Consider the following 21,198-nt stretch of genomic DNA (forward strand, 5'->3'; position numbering starts at 1 on the left):
ATATGGCAGATAGAGTGCAAAGCTCTGGAGTAAGCAGAACCACCTGCCTATGAGTTTCTTACAGTTTATGTGAAGTGGCTCAGTGTTAACTCTAAGGAGATTATGAAAAGCTAAGGATATATATTGCAACCCCTATAGCATTAGTAAAAAAAATATGCAAATAGACACAGTTAAAGAGTTAACAGAGGCCCAGGCACGGTGGTGCTCACACCTGTAATCCCAGCACTTAGGGAGGCTGAGGCTGGCGGATTACCTGAGGTCAGGAGTTTGAGACCAGCCTGGCCAACACGGTGAAACCCCTGGCCAACACGGTGAAACCCCGTCTCTACTAAAAATACAAAAATTAACCAGCTGGGCATGGTGGCACGTGCCTGTAGTCCCAGCTACTCAGGAGGCTGAGGCAGGAGAATCGCTTGAACCCAGGAGGCGGAGGTTGCAGTGAGCTGAGATTGCACCACTGCACTCCAGCCTGGGTGACAAAGCGAGACTCCATCTCAAAAAAAAAAAAAAAAAGAGTCAAGAGAAAAATTAAAAGAGAATCCTGAAAAATTTCCAACTAATCTCTCTACCTCCCTAAAAAAAAAAAAAAAAAAAAGGCAGGAAAGAAAAAATAGAGGGAGGAAACACACAAAATGTAATTTAAAAAAATTTAAAATGGCAGCGCTGAATCCAACCACATCAATAATTACATTAAATATATATGAACTAATTCCAATTAAAACACTGAGATTATTAGACTAGCTATAACACAAGTCCCATACAGGTTGAAAGCAAAAAGATGTGTCATGCAAACTAATTATAAAATGCTGGAGCAGCTGCATTAATATCAGACAAAGTAGATTTCAAGATAAAGAATATTACCAGAGATAAAAGGAACATTCCATGATGATAAAAGAGTCAATTCATTAGGAAAACATAACCATCATAAACATGTATTAGAACAGAGCCTCAAAATACATGAAGCAAACACTAAGAAAATTAAAGAGAAGAAAATAAACAGTTGGAAGACTGTAAAACTCCTCCTCCCATGACTGAGTAAACAAACAGCCGAAACAAATACGTAAGGCAAATCCGTGAGGATCAGCACACTACAAGCCCACACAGTCTGATCTGTAAACGAAGTTCCCTGGAGTGTGGTCATGACGGTTCATTCACACACTGGCTGTGGCTGCTTTTGTGCTACAATGATAGAACTGAGTGGTTGCAGAAACTGCATGGACCACAAGCCTAAAATATTTACTATCTGGTTCATTACAGGAAGTTCGCTGACCTCTGTAATTGAAGATCTGAACAATACATCCAACCACTGGCCTAACTGACATTTCTAGCACACTATGCCTGACAACTAGACCATTCAAATGCACGTGGGACATTCATCAAGACAGACTAAATACTGGGCCATAAAATACATCTAAGTAAATTTTAAAATGTTAAATCGTACATAATATGTTCTGTAACAACAATGGAATTAAATCAGAAATCGATGAAAATATCCACACAATTCTCAAATATCTGAAAAATACACAACCCACTTCTAAATAACCCATGAATCAAAAGAGAAATCATAAGGGTAATTAGGGAATATCTAAAACTAAATGAAAATGAAAACAAGACATAAAGTATTTGGGAACAGAGCTAAAATAGTGCTTAGAGGAAAATGTAAAGCTTTAAATGCTTGTATTAGAAAAAAAGAAAGGTACGAAACCTAAGATTCCACTTTAAAAAGTTAGAAAAGAGCAAAGTAAATCTAAAGTCCATAGAAAGAAATTTTATTTATTTATTTTTATTTTTTATTTTTTTTTGAGACAGGGTCTTACTCTGTTGCCTAGGCTAGAGTGCAGTGGCACCACCATGCCCAGATAATTTTGGATTTTTTGTAGAGATGAGGTCTCACTATGTTGCCCAGGTTGGTCTTGAACTTGTGGCCTTAAGCTATCCTCCATCTTGGCCTCCAAAAGTGCTGGAATTATAGAAGTGAGCCACTGGGCCCAGAACCATTGAAGGAAGTTTTAAAAAGAAAAGAAGAAAAATCAATGAAATAGAAAATAGATAAAGCTAAAATTTATGTTTATTTCTTTGAAAGATCAATACAACTTTGATAAAGCTGCTATCTAGACTGATGAAAGAGAGAGAGAGAAAACATAAATTACTAATATCAAGAATAAAAGAGAGACCAGAGTGGTGGCTCACACCTGTAATCCCAGCACTTTGGGAGGCCGAAGCAGGCAGATCACCTGAGGTCACGAGTTCGAGACCAGCCTGGCCTACATGGTGAAACCCTGTCTCTACTAAAAACACAAAACTTAGTCAGGCATGGTACCTCGTGTCTGTAATCGCGACTACATGGAAGGCTGCAGCAGGAGAATTGCTTGAACCCGGGAGGCAGAGGTTGCAGTGAGCCAAGATCGTGCCACTGCACTCCAGCCTGGGAGAAACAGCGAGATTCTATCTCAAAAAAAAAAAAAAAAAAAAGGAAAAGAAAAAAGAATAAAAGAGAACTATCACTTTAGACCTTACTAAACATTAAAAAAATGAGATATGAATAACATTATGCCAATAAATTTGACAACTTAGATAAAATGAGAAAACATATTGAAAACCACAATTAACAAAACTGATACAAAATGATTCTATTAATGAAATTGAATTCATAATAAAAAATTTTCCCACAAACATTTAAGCAAGTAATAACACCAATTGTACACAAAATCTTTCTGAAAATAAGAGAAAACACTTTCCAACTCATGTACGTGACCAGCATAATCCTGATACCTGATTCCTAATAAAAACAAAGATTTTATAGAAAAAGAAAGTATGTACTAAGAAACATAAAAATCTTTAACAAAATGTTAGCAAACCAAATCTAGCAATATTAATAAAAAGAAAAGGATAAAAATCATGTCCAAGTGAGGTTTATACTAGGAATGCAAGGTCGACTCAACCTTTAAAAACCAATCAATGTAAAATCACCATATTAATAAAACAAAAGAGGAAAACCATAGGAGCATTTGAATAAATCCAGGAAAAAAAAATGACAAAATTCAACATCCCTTCATGATAACCAGTAATAAAAGGAAACTTCTTCAATCTGATAAAAGCCATCTAAGAAAAACAGTTAAAAGTATATTTGATGGGGAAATATTTAATATTTTTTCTATGATTGTGAATAAAGCAAAGATGTCCACTCTGACCACTTCTATTCAATATTATACTATAGATCCTGACCAATGTAATAAAAGAGGTAAAGGAAATAAAAGGCACAGAGGTTGGAAAGGAAGATGAAAACTCACAGATACAATATGTGTACACAGAAAATCCTAAGTAATGTATAAAAAGCTACTAGAACTGATACGTGAATTTAGCACAGAATATAAAGTCAATATACAAAAAGCAGTTGTGGCCAGTTACAGTGGCTCAAGCCTGTAATCCCAGCACTTTGGGAGGCTGAGGTGGGTAGGTCCCTTGAACTTGGGAGTTTGAGACCAGCCTGGTCAATATGGCGAAACCCCATCTCTACAAAAAAATACAAAAATTAGCCAGGCATGGTGGTGCATGCCTGTAATCCCAGCTACTCAGCTAAGTCAGGAGGATATCTTGAGCCTGGGAGGTAGAGGCTGCAGTGAGCCGTGATCACACCACTGCACTTCAGCCTGGGTAACAGAGTGAGACTCTATGTCTCCAAAAAAAAAAAAAACACAATTGTATTTCTATATACTGGCAATACATAATTGGAAAATGTAAATAAATAACATATCTAGGAATAAATTTAACAAAAGATGTGTAAGACCTGTGCAGCAAAAACTATAAAGCACTACTGACAGAAATTAAAGAAAATATAAATGGAGAGATATACCACATTTGCGAGCAGAAGGACTCAACATTATTAAGATGTCAGTTCTGACCAGGCACAGTGGCTCATGCCTGTAATCCTAGAACTCTGGGAGGCCAAGGTGGGCAGATCACTTGAGCTCAGGAGTGCGAGACCAGCCTGGCCAACATGGTGAAACCCCCGTCTCTACTAAAAATACAAAAACTAGCCGGGTATGGTGGTGGGCACCTGTAATCCCAGCTACTCAGGAGGCTGAGGCAGAAGAATTGCTTGAACCTGGGAGGCGGAGGTTGCAGTGAGCCGAGATCACACCTACTCCAGCCTGGGCGACCAAGCAAGACTCCTATCTCAAAAAAAAAGATGTCAGTTAGTTCTACCCAAGTGGATCTAGAGATTCAATGATTCAATGCACTCTGACTCATAACTCCAATAGGCTCCATTTTTAGAAGCTGACAAATGGACTCTAAAACTTATATGAAAATACAAAGGACTTGGAATATTCAAAGTGATTCTGAAAAAGAACAAAGTGAGGTCTTAAGTTACCCGATCTCAAAACTTACAATAAATGCAGAATAAGAAAAACAACATGGTAATATCATGTAGGTAAACAGGCCAAAGTAACTGAATAGAGTCCAGAAATAGACCCAGGCTTATTAGGTCATTTGATTTTTGATAGAGGAACCAAAATCAATCAAATGGGAAAAATAAATGTCTTTTCCACAAAAGGTATGGGAACAATCAGATATCCCTATGGTTAAAAAAAAACACCTCAGGCTGGGCATGGTAGCTCACGCCTGTAATCCCAGCACTTTGGGAGGCCAAGGTGGGTGGATCATGAGGTTAGGAGACCGAGACCATCCTGGCTAACACGGTGAAACCCCATCTCTACTAAAAATATAAAACATTAGCCAGGCGTGGTGGCGGGCGCCTGTAGTCCCAGCTACTCGGGAGGCTGAAGCAGGACAATGGTGTGAACCTGGGAGGCGGAGCTTGTAGTGAGCAGAGATCGTGCCACTGCACTCCAGCCTGGGCGACAGAGTGAGACTCTGTCTCAAAAAAAAAAAACAAAAAAACCAAAAAAACACCTCGTTTGTTACCTCATGTAATATACAAAACTTAATTTGAGATAAATCACAGGCCTAAAGGTAAAATCTAAAACAATAAAGATTAAAGGAGAGTATTACCTATATAACCTGAGGGTAGATAAGGTTTCTTAGACAAAACACAGACAGTAATTATCATAAAAAGAAAACACTGAAAAATAGATTTTATCAAAATTTAAAACTCTATTTTAGTCAAAAGATACCATAAAGAATATGATTAGGCAAACTACAGACAGGGAGAAATTATTTGTACGATATATATCTGACAGAGGGACTTTAAGCAGAACATATAAAGAATTCTTCCAAAAATAGCAAAAAGACAAAAATAAAATAAAATAAAACAATGTAGGTAAAACATACGAAGAGACAGGCTGGGCACAGTGGCTCACACCTATAATTCCAGCACTTTGGGAGACCAAGACAGGAAGATTGCTTGAGTCTAGGAGTTGGAAACCAGACTGGGCAAAAAACAAGACCCCTACAAAAATAAAAAGATTTAGCCAGGTGTGGTGGCACGTGCCTGTAGTCCCCAGCTACTTGGGAGGTTGAAGTGGGAGGATCACCTGAGCCCTGAAGGTCGACGCTACAGTGAGCCAAGATCCACCACTGCACTCCAGCCCGGGTGACAGTGCAAGACCCTGTCTCAAAAAATAATAATAAGAAGAAGATATGAAGAGACAGTCAACAAAGGAAGATACACAATTGGCCCATGAGCACATGCAACATTAATCAACCCTGGTCAATCAGGAAGATACAAATAAAACCACAATGAAACACCCACCAAAATAATTAAAATTAAAAAGACTTTCAACACCAAGTGTTGGCAGATGCACAATAACCAGAACTTGTGGAAAAAGTGGCAATTTCTAAAACTAAACATACACTTACCCTCCGATCCAGTAATTCTACTCCTAGATATTAACCCAAAAGAAATGAAGACATGTGTCTCTAGACAGACCTGTGCAAGAATGTTCATAGCAGCTTGTTCCTAATAGCCAAAACCTGGAAACCGATGAAAAATAATGATAAACTGGCCGGACACAGTGGCTCATGCCCGTAATCCCAGCAGTTTTGGAGGCCAAGGCAGGCAGATCACCTAAGGTCAGGAGTTCAAGACCAGCCTGGGCAACATGGTGAAACCCCGTCTCTACTAAAAATACAAAAAATTAGCTGGGCATGGTGACGTGTGCCTGTAATCCCAGCTACCTGGGAGGCTGACACACAAGAACCACCTGAACCCAGGAGGCAAAGGTTGTAGTGAGCCAAAATTGCGCCACTGCACTCCAGCCTGGGGGACAGAGCAACACTGTGTCTCAAAAAAAAAAAGAAAGAAAGAAAAACAATGATAAACTATGGTACATTTATTTAAGTGATGCTTAAAATTAGGAAGGTATCAGAATCTTGAGTAAGGAAGAAAAAAAGTATAGCTTAAAAAAATCTTTTCAAGTAATTCTGGTACCCCTAGAAAAACATTCCATGTTTCAAATAACCAACTTACAAACGAGCTTCGGGAACAGAATTTGTATGAAAGCATTTTCTGACATATATACAATAGTTGGCCACCAGGGGGCACTCCCAATGCAGTTCTATCTGGGGCTTCCCAGGGCAGGCGTGTGGGCACAAGCAGTGATGCTGTGGCTGCTGCCAGATTCAGTTCAGCATCTAAGGACTGCACTCATGTCACTCTGGTGGGGGTATTATATGCTTTTTTTGGATATCGCATTTACCTTTCCAAATACAATCTCATTTAACAAATGTATTTGTTTACAGTGGCTAAACCCACACAAATTCCTAATGCCCTAGAACTCAAAACGTGAACAGAAGGAAGAATTTGCCACCATTACCCATGATTTTTTGTCAGGTAATCAAGAGCTGGCTGTAACTACTCATCAAAATAGCTTCCAGTTACAGGCTCCACAGATGTATTTGTTAGAAAATCATTCACAATTAATAAAATTTCTAATATTGTTAAAACCTTGCCCTTTTTTTTTTTTTTTTTTTTTTTGAGGTAGGGTCTTGCTGTGTCACCCAGGCCGGAGTGCAGTGGCATGATCACAGCTCACTGCAACCTCCGTCTCCCAGGCTCAAACCACCCTTCCACCTCAGCCTCCAGGTACCTGGGACTAAATTGCCACCACACCCAGGTAATTTTTTGTATATTTTTTTAGTAGAGACATGGTTTCGCCATGTTGCCCAGGCTGATCTCCAACTCCTGGGCTCAAGCAACCCTCCTGCCTTGGCCTCCCAAAGTGCTGGGATTACAGGTGTGAGCCACAGTGTCTGGCCAAACCTTTACATTTTAAGGCCATCTAAAATACCATATAACTTTAAATGAACAAGTAATACACGTTCCTACACAGAAGAGTATACCCTACTAAATACTAACACATGATGAGCATCTACAGGGAGGGAAAATAAATTTTGTGAGTCTGGACTGAACTTATAGTTTTCTTTGTAAAGGATAATTAATAATATTTTTTCAAGTACTTGAACACTTTACACCTTCATAAGCATGCCTGAACAACTTAGGACTTCATATGCCAGGAGAAGAAAATGTTAGAGCTTGTTATTACATAAAACTTGAACATTTCCTACCTAATTTTAAGAGACAGCTTTAATAAATGGAGGCCCTCTCAATTTAACTGTAACTTGAGAGAAAACAGTGTGGAGCTGTACTTCCCTAGTTTTGCCTCCCCCACTGAACCCCCTGCCTTGGTCAAACACAAACCCCGCCCTCTGCTCAGAGACGCAAATAGATGTGCAGACTCCACGGCGCATGGTCTGTTTCTCTGCTGGCAGAGAGCTTTAGTCTACACTTATTTTCTGTAGTTTATACTATGAAGAAGACGTAATTTTACCCCCAATTGTAAGACCATATTACATATGCTTTTTCCTTTTTAAATTTTTCATTGATATATAATAATTGTACATATTTATGGGTGCATGTGATATACATGCATACAATGTGTAATGATGTATTCAGGATGTCCATTACCTTGAACATTTATCATTTATTTATGCTGGGAACATTTCAGATCTTCTCTTCTAGCTATTTTGAAATATAAAATATATATGCTTTTTCAAATTACCACCGATGCCTTCCTACCCCCAGAAGATTCTGATATTCCTCCTCATTCCTCATGTTCAAGAATCTTAACGTAGAGGACACAATTAAGTTTTAAAGACTGAGTATGGGATCTTGACATCTTTGGCTCTATGCTTTCTGGAGGAGAGAAATTTGTTTTGGAACCAGCAGGGCAAAGCAAGGTGTCTGAATGGTATTCTGTGCAGAAGCCCTGCCAGGAGGAGCTGGCCGCAGCCATCTGCAGCCCGTCAGCGGCATAGCCGTGCTGGCTTGCTCCCAAGTGGCCAGCAGTGGTGAAAACAGATGGTGGCCACTGTCTGCAGAACTCGTGAAAATGGAACTGCCCAGGAGGAAGGGTCCCCACAGGACAGCCTGGTTCCTGGCACCTGCTTGCTCTCCACAGGGCTCAGTTGAAACACAGTGGAAAAGCACACCTGGCAGCAGAGATCAGCCACCAGGAACACCCAGCTGTGTCAGCTGAGCCTCTTTAAAGTGAAGGGAAAAGGAGTTTGACAAAAAGGAGCTTCCACATTTTAGCAGTTATACATTTGTTTTAAAAGTATCAGAGGGCCCCTGTCTGTACAGTCAATATTATGCTCACACGTTATTGTTGGACATTTGTATTACACATGTCCCTCTATGACACTGAAGTTATAACTGCTCCAAAACTCTAAAAAAGGGAGGCAGTGATTTGAACAGAATTATGTTTTAATGTAAAAGTGAGGGTACTGTTGGGAAGATACATCTTATTTTCAAAAAATACATTTCATTGTGTTTCACTGACCAAACATCGTAACTTTCTGAGTTGTTTTCTTGAATGATCATATCTTATATATGATTTGAATATTTTGGTATTGTTGTAGGAGGACTAAAAATTTCTGAGAAATTAGCCTAAATCATGAGAGATAATTCCCCACAATTTTTCTAAGTAATTTATTACGGTAGCTGTAAAGAAAAAATAAAATTGACTCAGGTATCAGTTCTTATTATTTCCAGGCAGAAATATGAGTTGTGCTCCATTAATTCCACCTATCTATCCTAAACAAAGAGAACTTGCCAAAATACGGTGTTGAACAGAGCAATCATTGTGTTACAGCTATATACTCTGATGTATGAGCAACAATCTCCAACATCAATTATTACAAACACAGATGTGTTAAATACAAAATAAAATTATAAAAGAAGCATCACTTCAACTTAAATGATAAATCTTAAATGATAAATCTTAGTCCAGGACAGAAATCAATAGCGTTCTTAATATTATGCCCAAATATATTTAATGCCTACTAGAATTAATCAGTGAAGGTTCAGCCAATTTTCCTATAGTACCCCAGATGTATACAAATTTGGGTACCACTATGTCTTGAGAATAATATAACAATTTTAAACTCAAAAGTTCTTGGACAATTATAATCCAGCAATAAAGGCTTATTCAAGCAAGAAAATAAAATGATGTGAAAATGAACAAAAAAGCACTTTGGTTATAATCCTGTCCACTACCTTACTGGATATCCATACTCATTAGAATGAAAATCATCTCACCACTGCTCTGTCATCTAGGTTTTCTTTTACACATGAATATAAACCCTGTTAACACACACAATCACACACACACACACACACACACAGACTTGCAGCACTAATGACAGTGGTGATGAGTGGTAAAATACAGAGACTTTATTTTGTAAAAACAATCATTCTAAAAGGTTTTTAGTGTACAGTCAAATGGCCTTATCAAAGCAAGACCCAAAACCTGACAGGGAAACCTGGCTCCCCGCGCAGGGGACGGCCGTGACGGCGGAAGCACTGACCTTGTACGCCTGCATGAGCATGTGGATGACCCCCGGGGCACCGTGGCACCAGTGCACCAGCCGGTCTGTTTCATTGCTTAATGATGACGGGTAATTCCCAGATCGGAATTTTTTGTGGCGCACATAATCAATACTGGGTTTCACCATTTCTGTCAAGGTTTCTTGGTCCACTTTCGCTGCTGGCTTTAAACAAACAAAAATAAAACACAAATTATTTTTTCTGAAGTTATTTCTTTTACATTGTATCATGGCTAACAAAACATCAATTACTGGAAAACGAAAGAGCACATAAAATTAGAATTAATTCAACTATCTGGTTATTTAAGACTTAGGCAGAACTTGTTTCAGCTTTTTGAAATCTTAGTGTTATAGTGTATTTTGTCTCTTCTTTGGTGGATTAGGACTACACTCCTAAGAGAGTAGTAAAGGAAATGATTAAATGGCAAGTGAACCTAGGAGTAGGTAGCTTTTGTTTTGTTGCTTTGCTTTGTTAAAATACCAATACTTGATTTCCTTCCATGGGGCTCACACCTCCTAAAAAGCCAGGTACCCCTCTTCTCCCAAATCTATATACCGGCTTTGTTACTTGGCCAAATTATTTAACCTCAGTTTCTTTATCTCTAAAATAGAATAATCATAGCACTCAACTCCTAAGGTGTTTGTAAGGAAAAAAGGAGAAAAAATTGCATGCCTCACTCCTTCATCCAACAATTGGTGGCAATACTGCCTTTTACTAACTGAAAGCACTCATTAAATGTTACCTACTAGAATTTACTATTGAGTTTGTGTGTTAAAGTTTTACTACAGGGACTAAGACTAAAAACATACTTGGAAAATATTTGCTAATTTTGAGGCACTGTTTTTTTAAAAGGACTTAAATAAAAACATTCAAAGAGTCTCAAGTTACTGTACAGCTTCCCATGAAAAAACCTGGTGAGACGAGTCAGATGGCAAGGCTGGGCTAAGTGAGCATCTTAGGGTGGCATGCCAGCCCACACGCCATCTTAGGGTGACATGTTAATGCCACACAATGTCTTTAGGGTGACATGTTAATGCCACAAAATGACTTTAGGGTGACATGTTAATGCCACAGAATGCCTTTAGAGTGACATGTTAACATCACACAACGTCTCAGGGTGACATGTCACCACCACATGACATCCTTAGAATGACAGCGCCACAGAACATCTTAGGGTGACATGTTAACACCTCACATCTTTAGGGTGACATGTTAGCACATGACATACTTAGAGTGACATGTTAATGCCACACAATGTCTTTAGGGTGACACATTCGCAACACACGACATCTTTAGAGTGACAGGTTAGCACCACACAAACATCTTAGGGTGACATATTAGCACCACAGAACGTGTCAGGGTGACATGTTAACACCACACAATGTCTTTAAAGTGACACGTCAGCACCACATAAATCCGCATATTGCTAAAGTCTGAGATAGAGAACCTGTCTCTGGCCACTGATTTTTCACTTGGCTTTAATTGCACATGTCAGAGGTGACGTAAAGTACTCTCAAAACTGAAATAAAATATTGCATTGCTTTAAATTCTCATCATTCCATAAGCACCAAAGTTTACAACACGACATCTCCTACAGAATGAAATAAAAACCTCATTTCTTCAACAAAAAGTTAATTTTATTAAAAATGAAGGAAAGCTAATTTAAGGAATATCAATACTTCTAAATTTCATTGAAATAAAACTATACTTAGCAGAAAATCTTTAGGTGTTTTTCCTGATACACACTTAGAGAACGTATTAGCTTTTTAAAAACTATAGGTCATGTAGTTTATTTTCAAAAGGCTACATGGTACTTTTAAAATTACTTTCTTACAGGTAATAAATACAGAACCACTTTAAAATGTCAAAAAATGTTGAGGAGCTTATCTCAAAGACCAACAGACCATGTCGTTCCTAGGACACAACTGAGTTCCTTTTTGTTGTGGTGGTTGTTAGCTGCTTATTCATATTACCACAGTATTTCTAAACAATCCATGCATGGCTGTGCCCTGAGTTACTGATTCTAGGTTTCCCCTTGTGGCAGATGAGGGACACTTTCCTTCCTCTGATCTTCCCAAGAGAATTTCACTCTGGTCACCATTTTTAGTTTCACTCTGGTCACCATCCATAATCCTGTGTTCTTTACAGACTATACTATGCAAATATTGTTTGCTCCTGAAACAGGAAATACACTGAATTACAGATATTATTTTACACCTTTTAGTTTTTCCTAGAGTAACTTTCTCACATTTTATTTGCTTAGTTTTCTTTAAACCAGTACCTAAGCTTTTTCATACCCACCAACAGCTCCGTAAAAAGTCTCTCGATAAGATTTTCCACATGGTCAAATCTACTATGACTTTGTTTTCCCTGGAGGCGGCTCTCCATAATTGGCTGCTTTCCAGGTCTTCTGTGACACTGCTGTCCTGGGACTTGCACCTGTCAACTTCCTGGGGATTCTGCTCCCCTGTCTTGTAAGGGAGCCCCTCTTCCCTGGATCTGATCCTCTTTCTTAGAGTACTCCCTTGTTGTGGTAGACACCACACTCCAGTAGCTTCCTGAGATGGAGTACAGGGGAATTAAATTTGGGGGATGGGATGTTTTAAACAGTCTTTGCTCTACTCCACATTTAATTGGTAACTTTCTGGGCAGAACGCGACGTTGGAAATCATTTTTACTCAAAACTTGGAAGTCGGCCGGGCACGGTGGCTCACGCCTGTAATCCCAGCACTTTGGGAGGCTGAGGCGGGCGGATCATGAGGTCAGGAGATCAAGACCGTCCTGGCTAATACGGTGAAACCCCATCTCTACTAAAAAATACAAAAAAAAAAATTAGCCGGGCATGGTGGCAGGTGCCTGTAGTCCCAGCTACTCAGGAGTTGAGGCAGGAGAATGGCATGAACCCAGGAGGCAGAGCTTGCAGTGAGCCGAGTTCGCACCACTGCACTCCAGCCTGGGCAACGGAGCAAGACTCCATCTCAAAAACAAAAAAAACACAAAAACAAAAAAAACCACTTGGAAATCTTTTCCATTTATCTTTTAGCTTCAATGACACTGTTGCAAAGTCCAATGTCATTTTTGGACTTTGTACATAACCTGTTTTTTTCTTTTTTTTTTTTTTTTTTGAGACAGAGTTTCACTGTCGCCCAGGCTGGAGTGCAGTGGCAGGATCTTGGCTCACTGCAACCTCCGCCTCCTGGGTTCAAGCCATTCTCCTGCCTCAGCCTCCCGAGTAGCTGGGACTACAGGCGCACGCCACTACACCCAGCTATAATGTTTTAAGCATTGTCTCTTTATCCCTTTATCTTAAGCTTTCACAATAACGGGCATGATGTGGATTTGTCTGTCTGCATTCATTGTGTAGGAACCTGGTAGGTCTTTCCAATATGCAACTATGTCACTCATTTCTTTTTTTTTTTTGAGACAGGGTCTCACACTGTTACCCAGGCTGGAGTGCAGTGGCGTGATCTCGACTCACTGCAATCTCTGCCTCCCGGGCTCAAGCGATTCTCCTGCCTCAGCCTCCAAAGTAGCTGGGACTACAGGTGCCCGCTACGAGGCCCAGGTAATTTTTTGTATTTTTTTAGTAGAGATGGGGTTTCACTGTGTTGGCCAGGCTGGTCTCAAACTCCTGACCTCAGTGATCCGCCTGCCTCGGCCTCCCAAAGTGCTGGGATTACAGGCATGAGCCACTGCGCCCAGCCTATGTCCCTCATTTCTAGAGCATATTTTTGTGTTATTTTCCTCCCTCCTATTGTGTGTTCTCCCTCGCTAGGTCTCCCACTAGTCACATGCTGAACCTCCTGGATTAATCCTCTTACTTTCTTACGTTTTCCTCTCCCATTGTCTATTTCTGCCTGCTTTCTAAGATATTTGACTTTGCTTCCCAAACATTTTCATGAATTTATTAAAAATTCAGCTATTATATATTTTATTTTCAAGAGCTCTCTTTTTCCCTCAAATGTTTGTTTCTTGGATGCAATAGCTTCTCTTATTTCCCTGAGGATATTAATTATGAATTATTATTTCTTCGAAGCTTTCTTCCACTTCCTGCTTTCTCTTTGTTTTTATTTCTACTTGTTCAGGTCTCCATCTTTCAAGCTGGGGCTTTTCTGCCATGTCTGCTCATCGGCTACTGGTCTGTGCTCACGCATAAGGCACAGCTCCTCGCTGTCCTCAGTGCACCGGAGGGGCTGCGGAACGGTAGGAATCACTGTGGAGTGGCTGGATGGGGGATTGCCAGGGGTCTCCAAAGAAGTAGACCAACGGGATGTGTAAAAGTAGAGAAAGAGATTCACTCCAAGGAACTGGCTGCAGAGTCTTCATGAGTCTACAAACTGCCTGGGGTGGCCAGCAAGCTGGAGACTTAGGAAGGAGCTGCAGCTGGAGTCTGAAAGCAGAGTGCTGGAGAATCCTCTCTTGCCCTGGGGGTCCAGCATTTTGTTGTAGTCAGACCTTCAACTGATCGGACAAGGCCCACTCACATCCTATGGGGCAGCTGGCTTCACTCAAAGTCCACCAACTTAAATGTAAATCTCATTGAAAAACGCCCTCAAAGAAACATCCAGAATGTCTGACCACATGTCTGGGCACCAGGGCTCAGTTGACACATAAAATTAACCATCATGGATGGCACACTAACTTTTTAATGGGGGCTTTCAAATACCTGTGCTTATGAAACTTTTATCTGAGCTACTTGTTTCTTCAGAAAAGTGACTTCAAGCCCCGAGTGGGGTGGAGGTGGTGCTGCCCCTTGGGGTGAGGGAGAGGTGACGGTGCCTGAGGCTGGCGGTGACAGAGAGGCAGTCTCACCCTGGATCATGGACACTCACTCTCGCCCCCTATTTTTAGTTCTGTGCTTCACTCCAACTCTCTTCTACATCTGGCTTTCCTGAATTGAAAAGAGCCTAGTCAGTTTTTCCAGACCTAGCTCCTTTTGTCTCCAGCACAAGTTGAAGGATAGGCAGTTCCCTCCCTGGGCTGGGTGCAGGTGCTCACAGAGGTCCAACCACTGCACATGCTCAAAGAAGCCTCCTGTGCCAGAGCGTCCCCCAAGCCCATGTATGGCAATGCCTACTGGGGACATGGCGCTTTCCCCTCCTGAGTTCTGGGGTTCTGTAGAACAAACTGACTTGCTTCTCGTGGGCACCCTTCCCCCTCGGGCACTGATGCCATCTTTCATCCCAGCAAGTCAGCTGTCATTCTTTTGCCTGCTTCAGTTCACAGGTTTGCAGCTGGAGCTCCAGATGTCCCCTAGCTTCATCAAAGAACTTCGGTTTCTGTTTTGTTGTTTTTCTGGTTGTTTTGACATGATTTTCAAGAGGCGAACTGTTTTTATTCTGCTATCAAGAAAGTGGAGTTCTTTTTAAGCGATATTTTAAGAGTTTCTGCATATATTGTTCTGCTAGCCTTCCAACGACACCCTCCTTGAAACTACCACTTTTACGTGACTGAACTACTAGACAATGAGAAATAAGAACCAAATTCTAAGCCCCCAACTCACTGAGCAGACCCTTTCTTGGCCAAGGAAGCCTGAGGCAACCGTGAAACTAAGCTCCCAGTCACGACAGGCTAAGAGGTGGGGCTCACCCTGCTCTGCCCGTCCCCTGCTGACCCCATAAGGCTTTCTGCCCTAAGGGCTAAGCGGGAACCAGACCTTTCAGCCGACTCTGCACTGGCAGCGACAACCACCTGACTGCTCCCCCATCTTCTGTGGCTTCAACAACCCGAGCAGCCAGCACTTGCTCCTGAGAAGGCGCCAGGGACGCTCTGGCCAGCCTATCTATGAAGGACATGCAGGGAGGGGTTTTGTTCCTCTGCTTCACCTTTTGACTCAGAGGGCGGAAAATGCTACCCTTGGATCCCACTTGTGCCACCATTTTCTGAACATGGGTCTCAAGAAGGAGCATGAAGTCCAATTGTGCAGGCACACACTTCTCTAGCAAATACTCCACTCCTCCTGCAGCTCACCGACACATACACTCGGCCACCTGGCTTGGCACACATTCCTGCTCCCTTTCCACTCCCCCAGAATATGTTTCTGGCTTCTAGTCCAAGGCTACATACGATTAGCTGCAGGCTGCAACCCTGTATGAGAAACAAAGCCCTCCTTTCCACATTTCTGAACCGTCCTTCTGCACTGACAACAGCCACGAACCGTGCAACAGGGAAGAGATGCAGGCAGCTCCCCAGCAGGCTCCACCACGCCACTGCCTAAGAATCTTGAAAGAAAACCTGGCTCAATCTCTAAGTCAAGTACTTACTACATAGTGTTCCAAGTTCCTCACTTTAAAAGCAGATCAGTGGAATATTTTATGATTTGTATCCCTCCCAAGGAAGTCCCTAATATACAGCAAAATCAGCCTGAACACATGAAAGACACTGGCATGGTTCTTACATTACTATGTTCCCCTAAGGGAATTAGCATTAAAAAAAAAAAGTTCCGGCCAGACATGGTGGCGGACACCTGTAATCCCAGCATACTCGTGGGGCTGAGGCAGGAGGATCATTTAAACCCGGGAGATGGAGTTTGCAGTGGGCACAGATTGTGTCACTGCACTCTAGCTTGGGCAAGAGTGAGACCCTGTCCCCAAAAAAAAAAAAAAAAAAAAAAGTTCCCGAACCACTGTTAAAACATTTTTCTGGGAAAATACAGAATACACTATGATAGTTAATTTTATATGTCAAATTAAACATGGTGTCTAGGTGTGTCTCTAAAGGTGTTTCCAGTTGAGATTAGCATTGAACGGTGTGGACTCAGTCAGGCAGATGGCCCTCCCCAAAGTGGATGCGCCTCATCCAGTCCCTCCAAGGCCTGAACAGAACCAAAAGCAGAGAAAGAAAACATCTGTTCCTTCCTGCCTGACGGCTTCAACTAGGGCAACAGTCTCCTCCTGCCCTTGGACTGGGATTTGGCTCCCCTGGGTCTCAGTCTTCTGACTCAGAGTGAGTTACAGCCCTGGCATTCCCGGGTCTTAGGCCTGTAGATGACAGATGATGGGGCTTCTGGGACTCCATAGTTGCATGAGCCAACTCCTTTAAGAAATCCCATCTCATATATAATATTTATCTCCTATTGGTTGTTTCTCTGGAGAACCCTAACACATACACAAAATCTAACTGTTCAAAATAACAGTGCCATTTTTAAATAAGGTATGGAATTCTGGTTATTTTGAAAGCGTGTACCTGCATCATGAAGAAAATTCACAAGCCTGTAATCCCAGTACTTTGGGAGGCTGAGGTGGGTGGATCACCAGAGGTCAGGAGTTTGAGACCAACCTGGCCAACATGGCGAAACTCCATCTCTACTAAAAATACAAAAATTAGCCAGGTGTGGCAATGCATGCCTGTAATCCCAGCTACTCAAGAGGCTAAGGCAGAAGAATGGCTTGAACCCAGGAGGCGGAGGTTGCAGTGGGCTGAGATGGCACCACTGCACTCCAGCCTGGGCGACAAAGCAAGATTCCATCTCAGAAAAAAAAAGAAAGAAAATTCACAAAATGAACTATATGCATATATGCATGTTTTACTTTCAACAACAATAAACAAAGACAAATAATAACTAGAAAAAGTTTTAATCCTGTGTAGATATGAATTTCCTGGTTTCCTTTAGTGAGTGAGAACATGATGTAGTAGGTTAGACATAAAAAGAATCTGAAGTAAAATTTTAAAAAGTAATACATAGGTTTTCCAGTCTAAGATATCTAAATTCTAATACATATCCTTTGACTTACTAGTTTTCTAGTTTTGCAGAATAAAGAAAGCTTAAATTTAAAAGAAGAAAGGAGGAGGAGGAGAGGTTGGGGGAGAAGAGGGGGAAGGGAACAGTGGGCAGGAGGAAAGGTAGAGGAGGGAGGAGGAGAAGAAGGAGGAGGCAGTGGCAGAGGCGGCTGTGCGCCTAGCAGGGAAGAGAACCTAGGCCACAGGCTAGGCTGAAGCCCTAGGCTTATGCTCAAGCCAAGCACAGCCTGAAGCAATGTTTAGTTGTGGGGTCTCTACTGGCCTGATAGAAGAGTCAGTACTTAATAGTTGTCAGGGATGTTTGAGAGACAAGATCGTAACCACAGCAATAAACTCATCAAAAACACAGAAGACAACTGACAGCAAGCAAAGTTACCAGGACATGACAAAGTCTCTGCCTCAGTTGGGTTCTGCAGGCCCTGTTGCTCCCTGAAGATTTTTCCCCATTAAGAGTTCCTACTGCAATCAACAGGAAGACAAGCACAGAAGAAAAGGGTGGGCAAGCCAGGCACGGTGGCTCATGCCTATAATCCCAGCATTTTGGGAGGCCGAGGTGGGCGGATCACGAGGTCAGGAGTTTGAGACCAGCCTGGCCAATATGATGAAATCCCGTCACTACTAAAAATACAAAAATTAGCTGGAGGTGGTAGTGCGCGCCTGTAGTCCCAGCTGCTCGGGTGGCTGAGGCAGGAGAATCACTTGAACCCGGGAGGTGGAGGTTGCAGTGAGCCGAGATCGCGCCACTGCATTCCAGCCTGGGCGACAGAGTGAGACTCTGTCTCAAAAAAAACATAAAAAACAAATAAAAAAAGAAACAGAAAAGTGTGGGGAAGAGATAACTAATCTGCTATAAGACTCCATACCAAATGTACTCAGGAACTCACTGGACTCTTAGAAATCCACTGCCTGTGGTTTATGCGGCAGAGTTACGCATCTGCGATTCAAAGTAGGGTATTTCAATCCAGCCTGCTTTGTTTATATGCAGGATTCATTTCCCATTTCATGTTTGATCAAATATACTGTAGTGTGTAAGAGTATTCTTACCTACCTGCATTAACATATAGTAAATTCCAGCCATGCCATGGGCTGCTCCAACGTACTGCTTCCGGTGCCACTGGTACAACAGCGGGCAGCGCTCCGTTTTTCTTTCTTCCCTTGACAAGGTCTTACCCGATTCAATAATAGCATTGACTACCTACAGAGATAACAAGACAGCATAAATCTAAAACTGTATATGTACCCTGTTGTAGTCTAATTAACAATGTGTTATATATATATGACACATATATAGAGAGGCAGAAACCTTAATCTAAAAGTCTTTAAGCAGTTAGCAGCTAATATAGTCATATTTATTTTATAAATTAATAAATGCGGGCAAAAAGAAATCAGGAGCCAATGTCAGAGTAGGAAAAGATACTGAGTCTAAGAAATAAAAAATTCTTTGCATAAAAAGTCAACCAAAAATCTAGAAAAATTTCTTATAAAACTGTTTTGGATTTCTTAGTCGCTTCGTAGCTGCAGTATTTTTCCCAAAAGAGCAGCACATACACCTATCAGAAAAGGCTGGAGGAAATGGCTTTATTTATAAAAGGCTAATGATATGAGGTCTGCTGTGGCACGAAGGATTTCAGTTAGATCAACAGAATATCATGTCTGGGATGACTGCTTCCTCACGTCTATCTCCTCTCATCCTTTTTGGGAAAGTATTCCAAGTTTTAGCTGGGCATCTGGCTCCCCAGTTAGAGAGAGCTGAACACAGACACTTGATGAAGTTCTGGCACTGGGATGGGAGCAGAAGTAAAGTGGGCAACTTGGAGACCGAGTCCCTAACCAGGAAGCTGTGTTGCCTCCACCCCCTCTTCTCCCTTCATAGGCTGAGGGGCTAAACTAGCCTTGGTCCTGCAAATAAGGGTCTGCCCCTAGGATAAGGCAGAATGAGACAGAAGAAGCTGGTCCCCACTCATACCAGCCTGAAATGCTTACCAGCTGAGACATTGCATGAAAGATAAATAAACATTCTAACTTTCTGAAGCTGCTGTTGTTTAGCTCCAGTAAAAACAGATAAATTAATAAAAGATGAAAGAGAGTACAGATTTTTTTGTTAATGTTCCTAGAAAAAAACAGGGACTATTTCTTACTTTTGATGAGTTGCTTTAAAAGAGTAATACTACCTAGAAGCAAAGTCCAGCTATTAATACAACTCAATGCTAGCAAATAGGTTTGAATGGTAGAGACGCCCATAGTTACCCATACCCCATAGTACCTCTTTAATAGCTGACTCACACACGGTGCCTGGACCTATCTCTGTGTTCAGGTACAGTAAGGCATACAGATAACCTGCCCGTCCATAAAGCAGCTCATCAGGAAGGTCTGATTCTTGGCAGACAACCGATCTCTGGAGCTGCAAAAGTCTAACCAATAACAAAAATTAATTTCTTCCCAGTGGAAGTCTAAAGTACTTCTTCCTGAAACACTAACCCTGTTGCTTTAGGAATTACCTATTATTTATTTTACATTTAAAACCATGATTTTAAAAAATACTCCCAAATCCAGAACACAACAAAAATGTCTCCAGTTTGCTAGTCCCTTTTTGAATGTCAAAATTAAAAACAAAACATCTTCCTGTTAATTTCTACCTTTACATCTATTTTAAACCATAAAATTTTATTTTGAAATCCAGAAGTAAAAGAAAGTGATTTAAAATTTAAATAAAAATGGTACTGCAGACCGGGCACGGTGGCTCACGCCTATAATCCCAGCACTTTGGGAGGCCGAGGCAGGTGGATCACCTGAGGTCAGGAGTTCAAGACCAGCCTGACCAACATGGTGAAACCCTGTCTATACTAAAAATGCAAAACTAGCTGGGTGTGGTGGCACATGCCTGTAATCCCAGCTACTCTGGAGGCTGAGGCAGGAGAATCCCTTGAACCCAGGAGGCGGACGCTGCAGTGAGCTGAGATCGCGCCATTGCACTCCAGCCTGGGCAACAAGAGCGAAATTCCATCTCGGAAAAAAAAAAGGACTGCAATGTCACCAATGCTTGGGAATTAGACTGTCATTCTGTCTTTTTTTTTTTTCTTTCTTTCTTTTTCTTTAGAGACAGGGTCTTGCTCTGTTGCCCTGGCTGGTGTGCAGTGGCAGGATGATGGCTCACCGCAGCCTTCAACTCCTGAGCTCAAGTGATCCTCCTGCCTCAGCCTCCCAAGTTAATGCAACTACAAGCGCATGCCGCTATACCCAGCGTCACCCTATCTTTCAGCAAACATTAACTGACTAGCACGTGCCAGATATTCTACCAGACCCTAGGAATGAACCGTGATTTCTGCTTCTTCAAGAAAGAATGTAAACCAATAGGTGCAATAAAAGCTTACATTCCCTAATTGTTCCATCATTAGCATATCTAATCAGTTACTTAAGGGTTGAACCTAACATCAGTTTAGTTACTATAGTGAATCTAAAGCAGGTAAGCTAATTTTCATGCATTGAAGAAAACAAAAAATTGCTTAGGAAACATGGTTAAAATAAAGAAATATATTTATTCTTCCCAAAATTAAGGCACACACATGCTTGGATAAAAACAGGGCATATGATCCCACCACTATGCTCAAGAT

At 41.3% G+C, this 21,198-nt stretch overlaps 1 protein-coding gene across 2 annotated transcripts in view; it reads right to left on the bottom strand.

The window, feature by feature from the left end:
- LANCL2 (LanC like glutathione S-transferase 2) overlaps positions 1–21,198 on the bottom strand; it is a 65,515-nt gene that overhangs the window by 11,911 nt on the left and 32,406 nt on the right. For both annotated transcript variants that reach the window (XM_002833054.5, XM_054560559.2), the window contains exons 4-6: positions 19,851–19,998; positions 18,636–18,782; positions 9,829–10,011 (exon numbers count right to left, since the gene is read on the bottom strand). In XM_002833054.5, coding sequence (XP_002833100.2) covers positions 9,829–10,011; positions 18,636–18,782; positions 19,851–19,998 — 478 coding nt within the window. The remainder of the gene's footprint in view (positions 1–9,828; positions 10,012–18,635; positions 18,783–19,850; positions 19,999–21,198) is intronic.

The sequence above is a fragment of the Pongo abelii genome, chromosome 6, assembly GCF_028885655.2.
Source record: "Pongo abelii isolate AG06213 chromosome 6, NHGRI_mPonAbe1-v2.0_pri, whole genome shotgun sequence".
NCBI lineage: Eukaryota > Metazoa > Chordata > Mammalia > Primates > Hominidae > Pongo > Pongo abelii.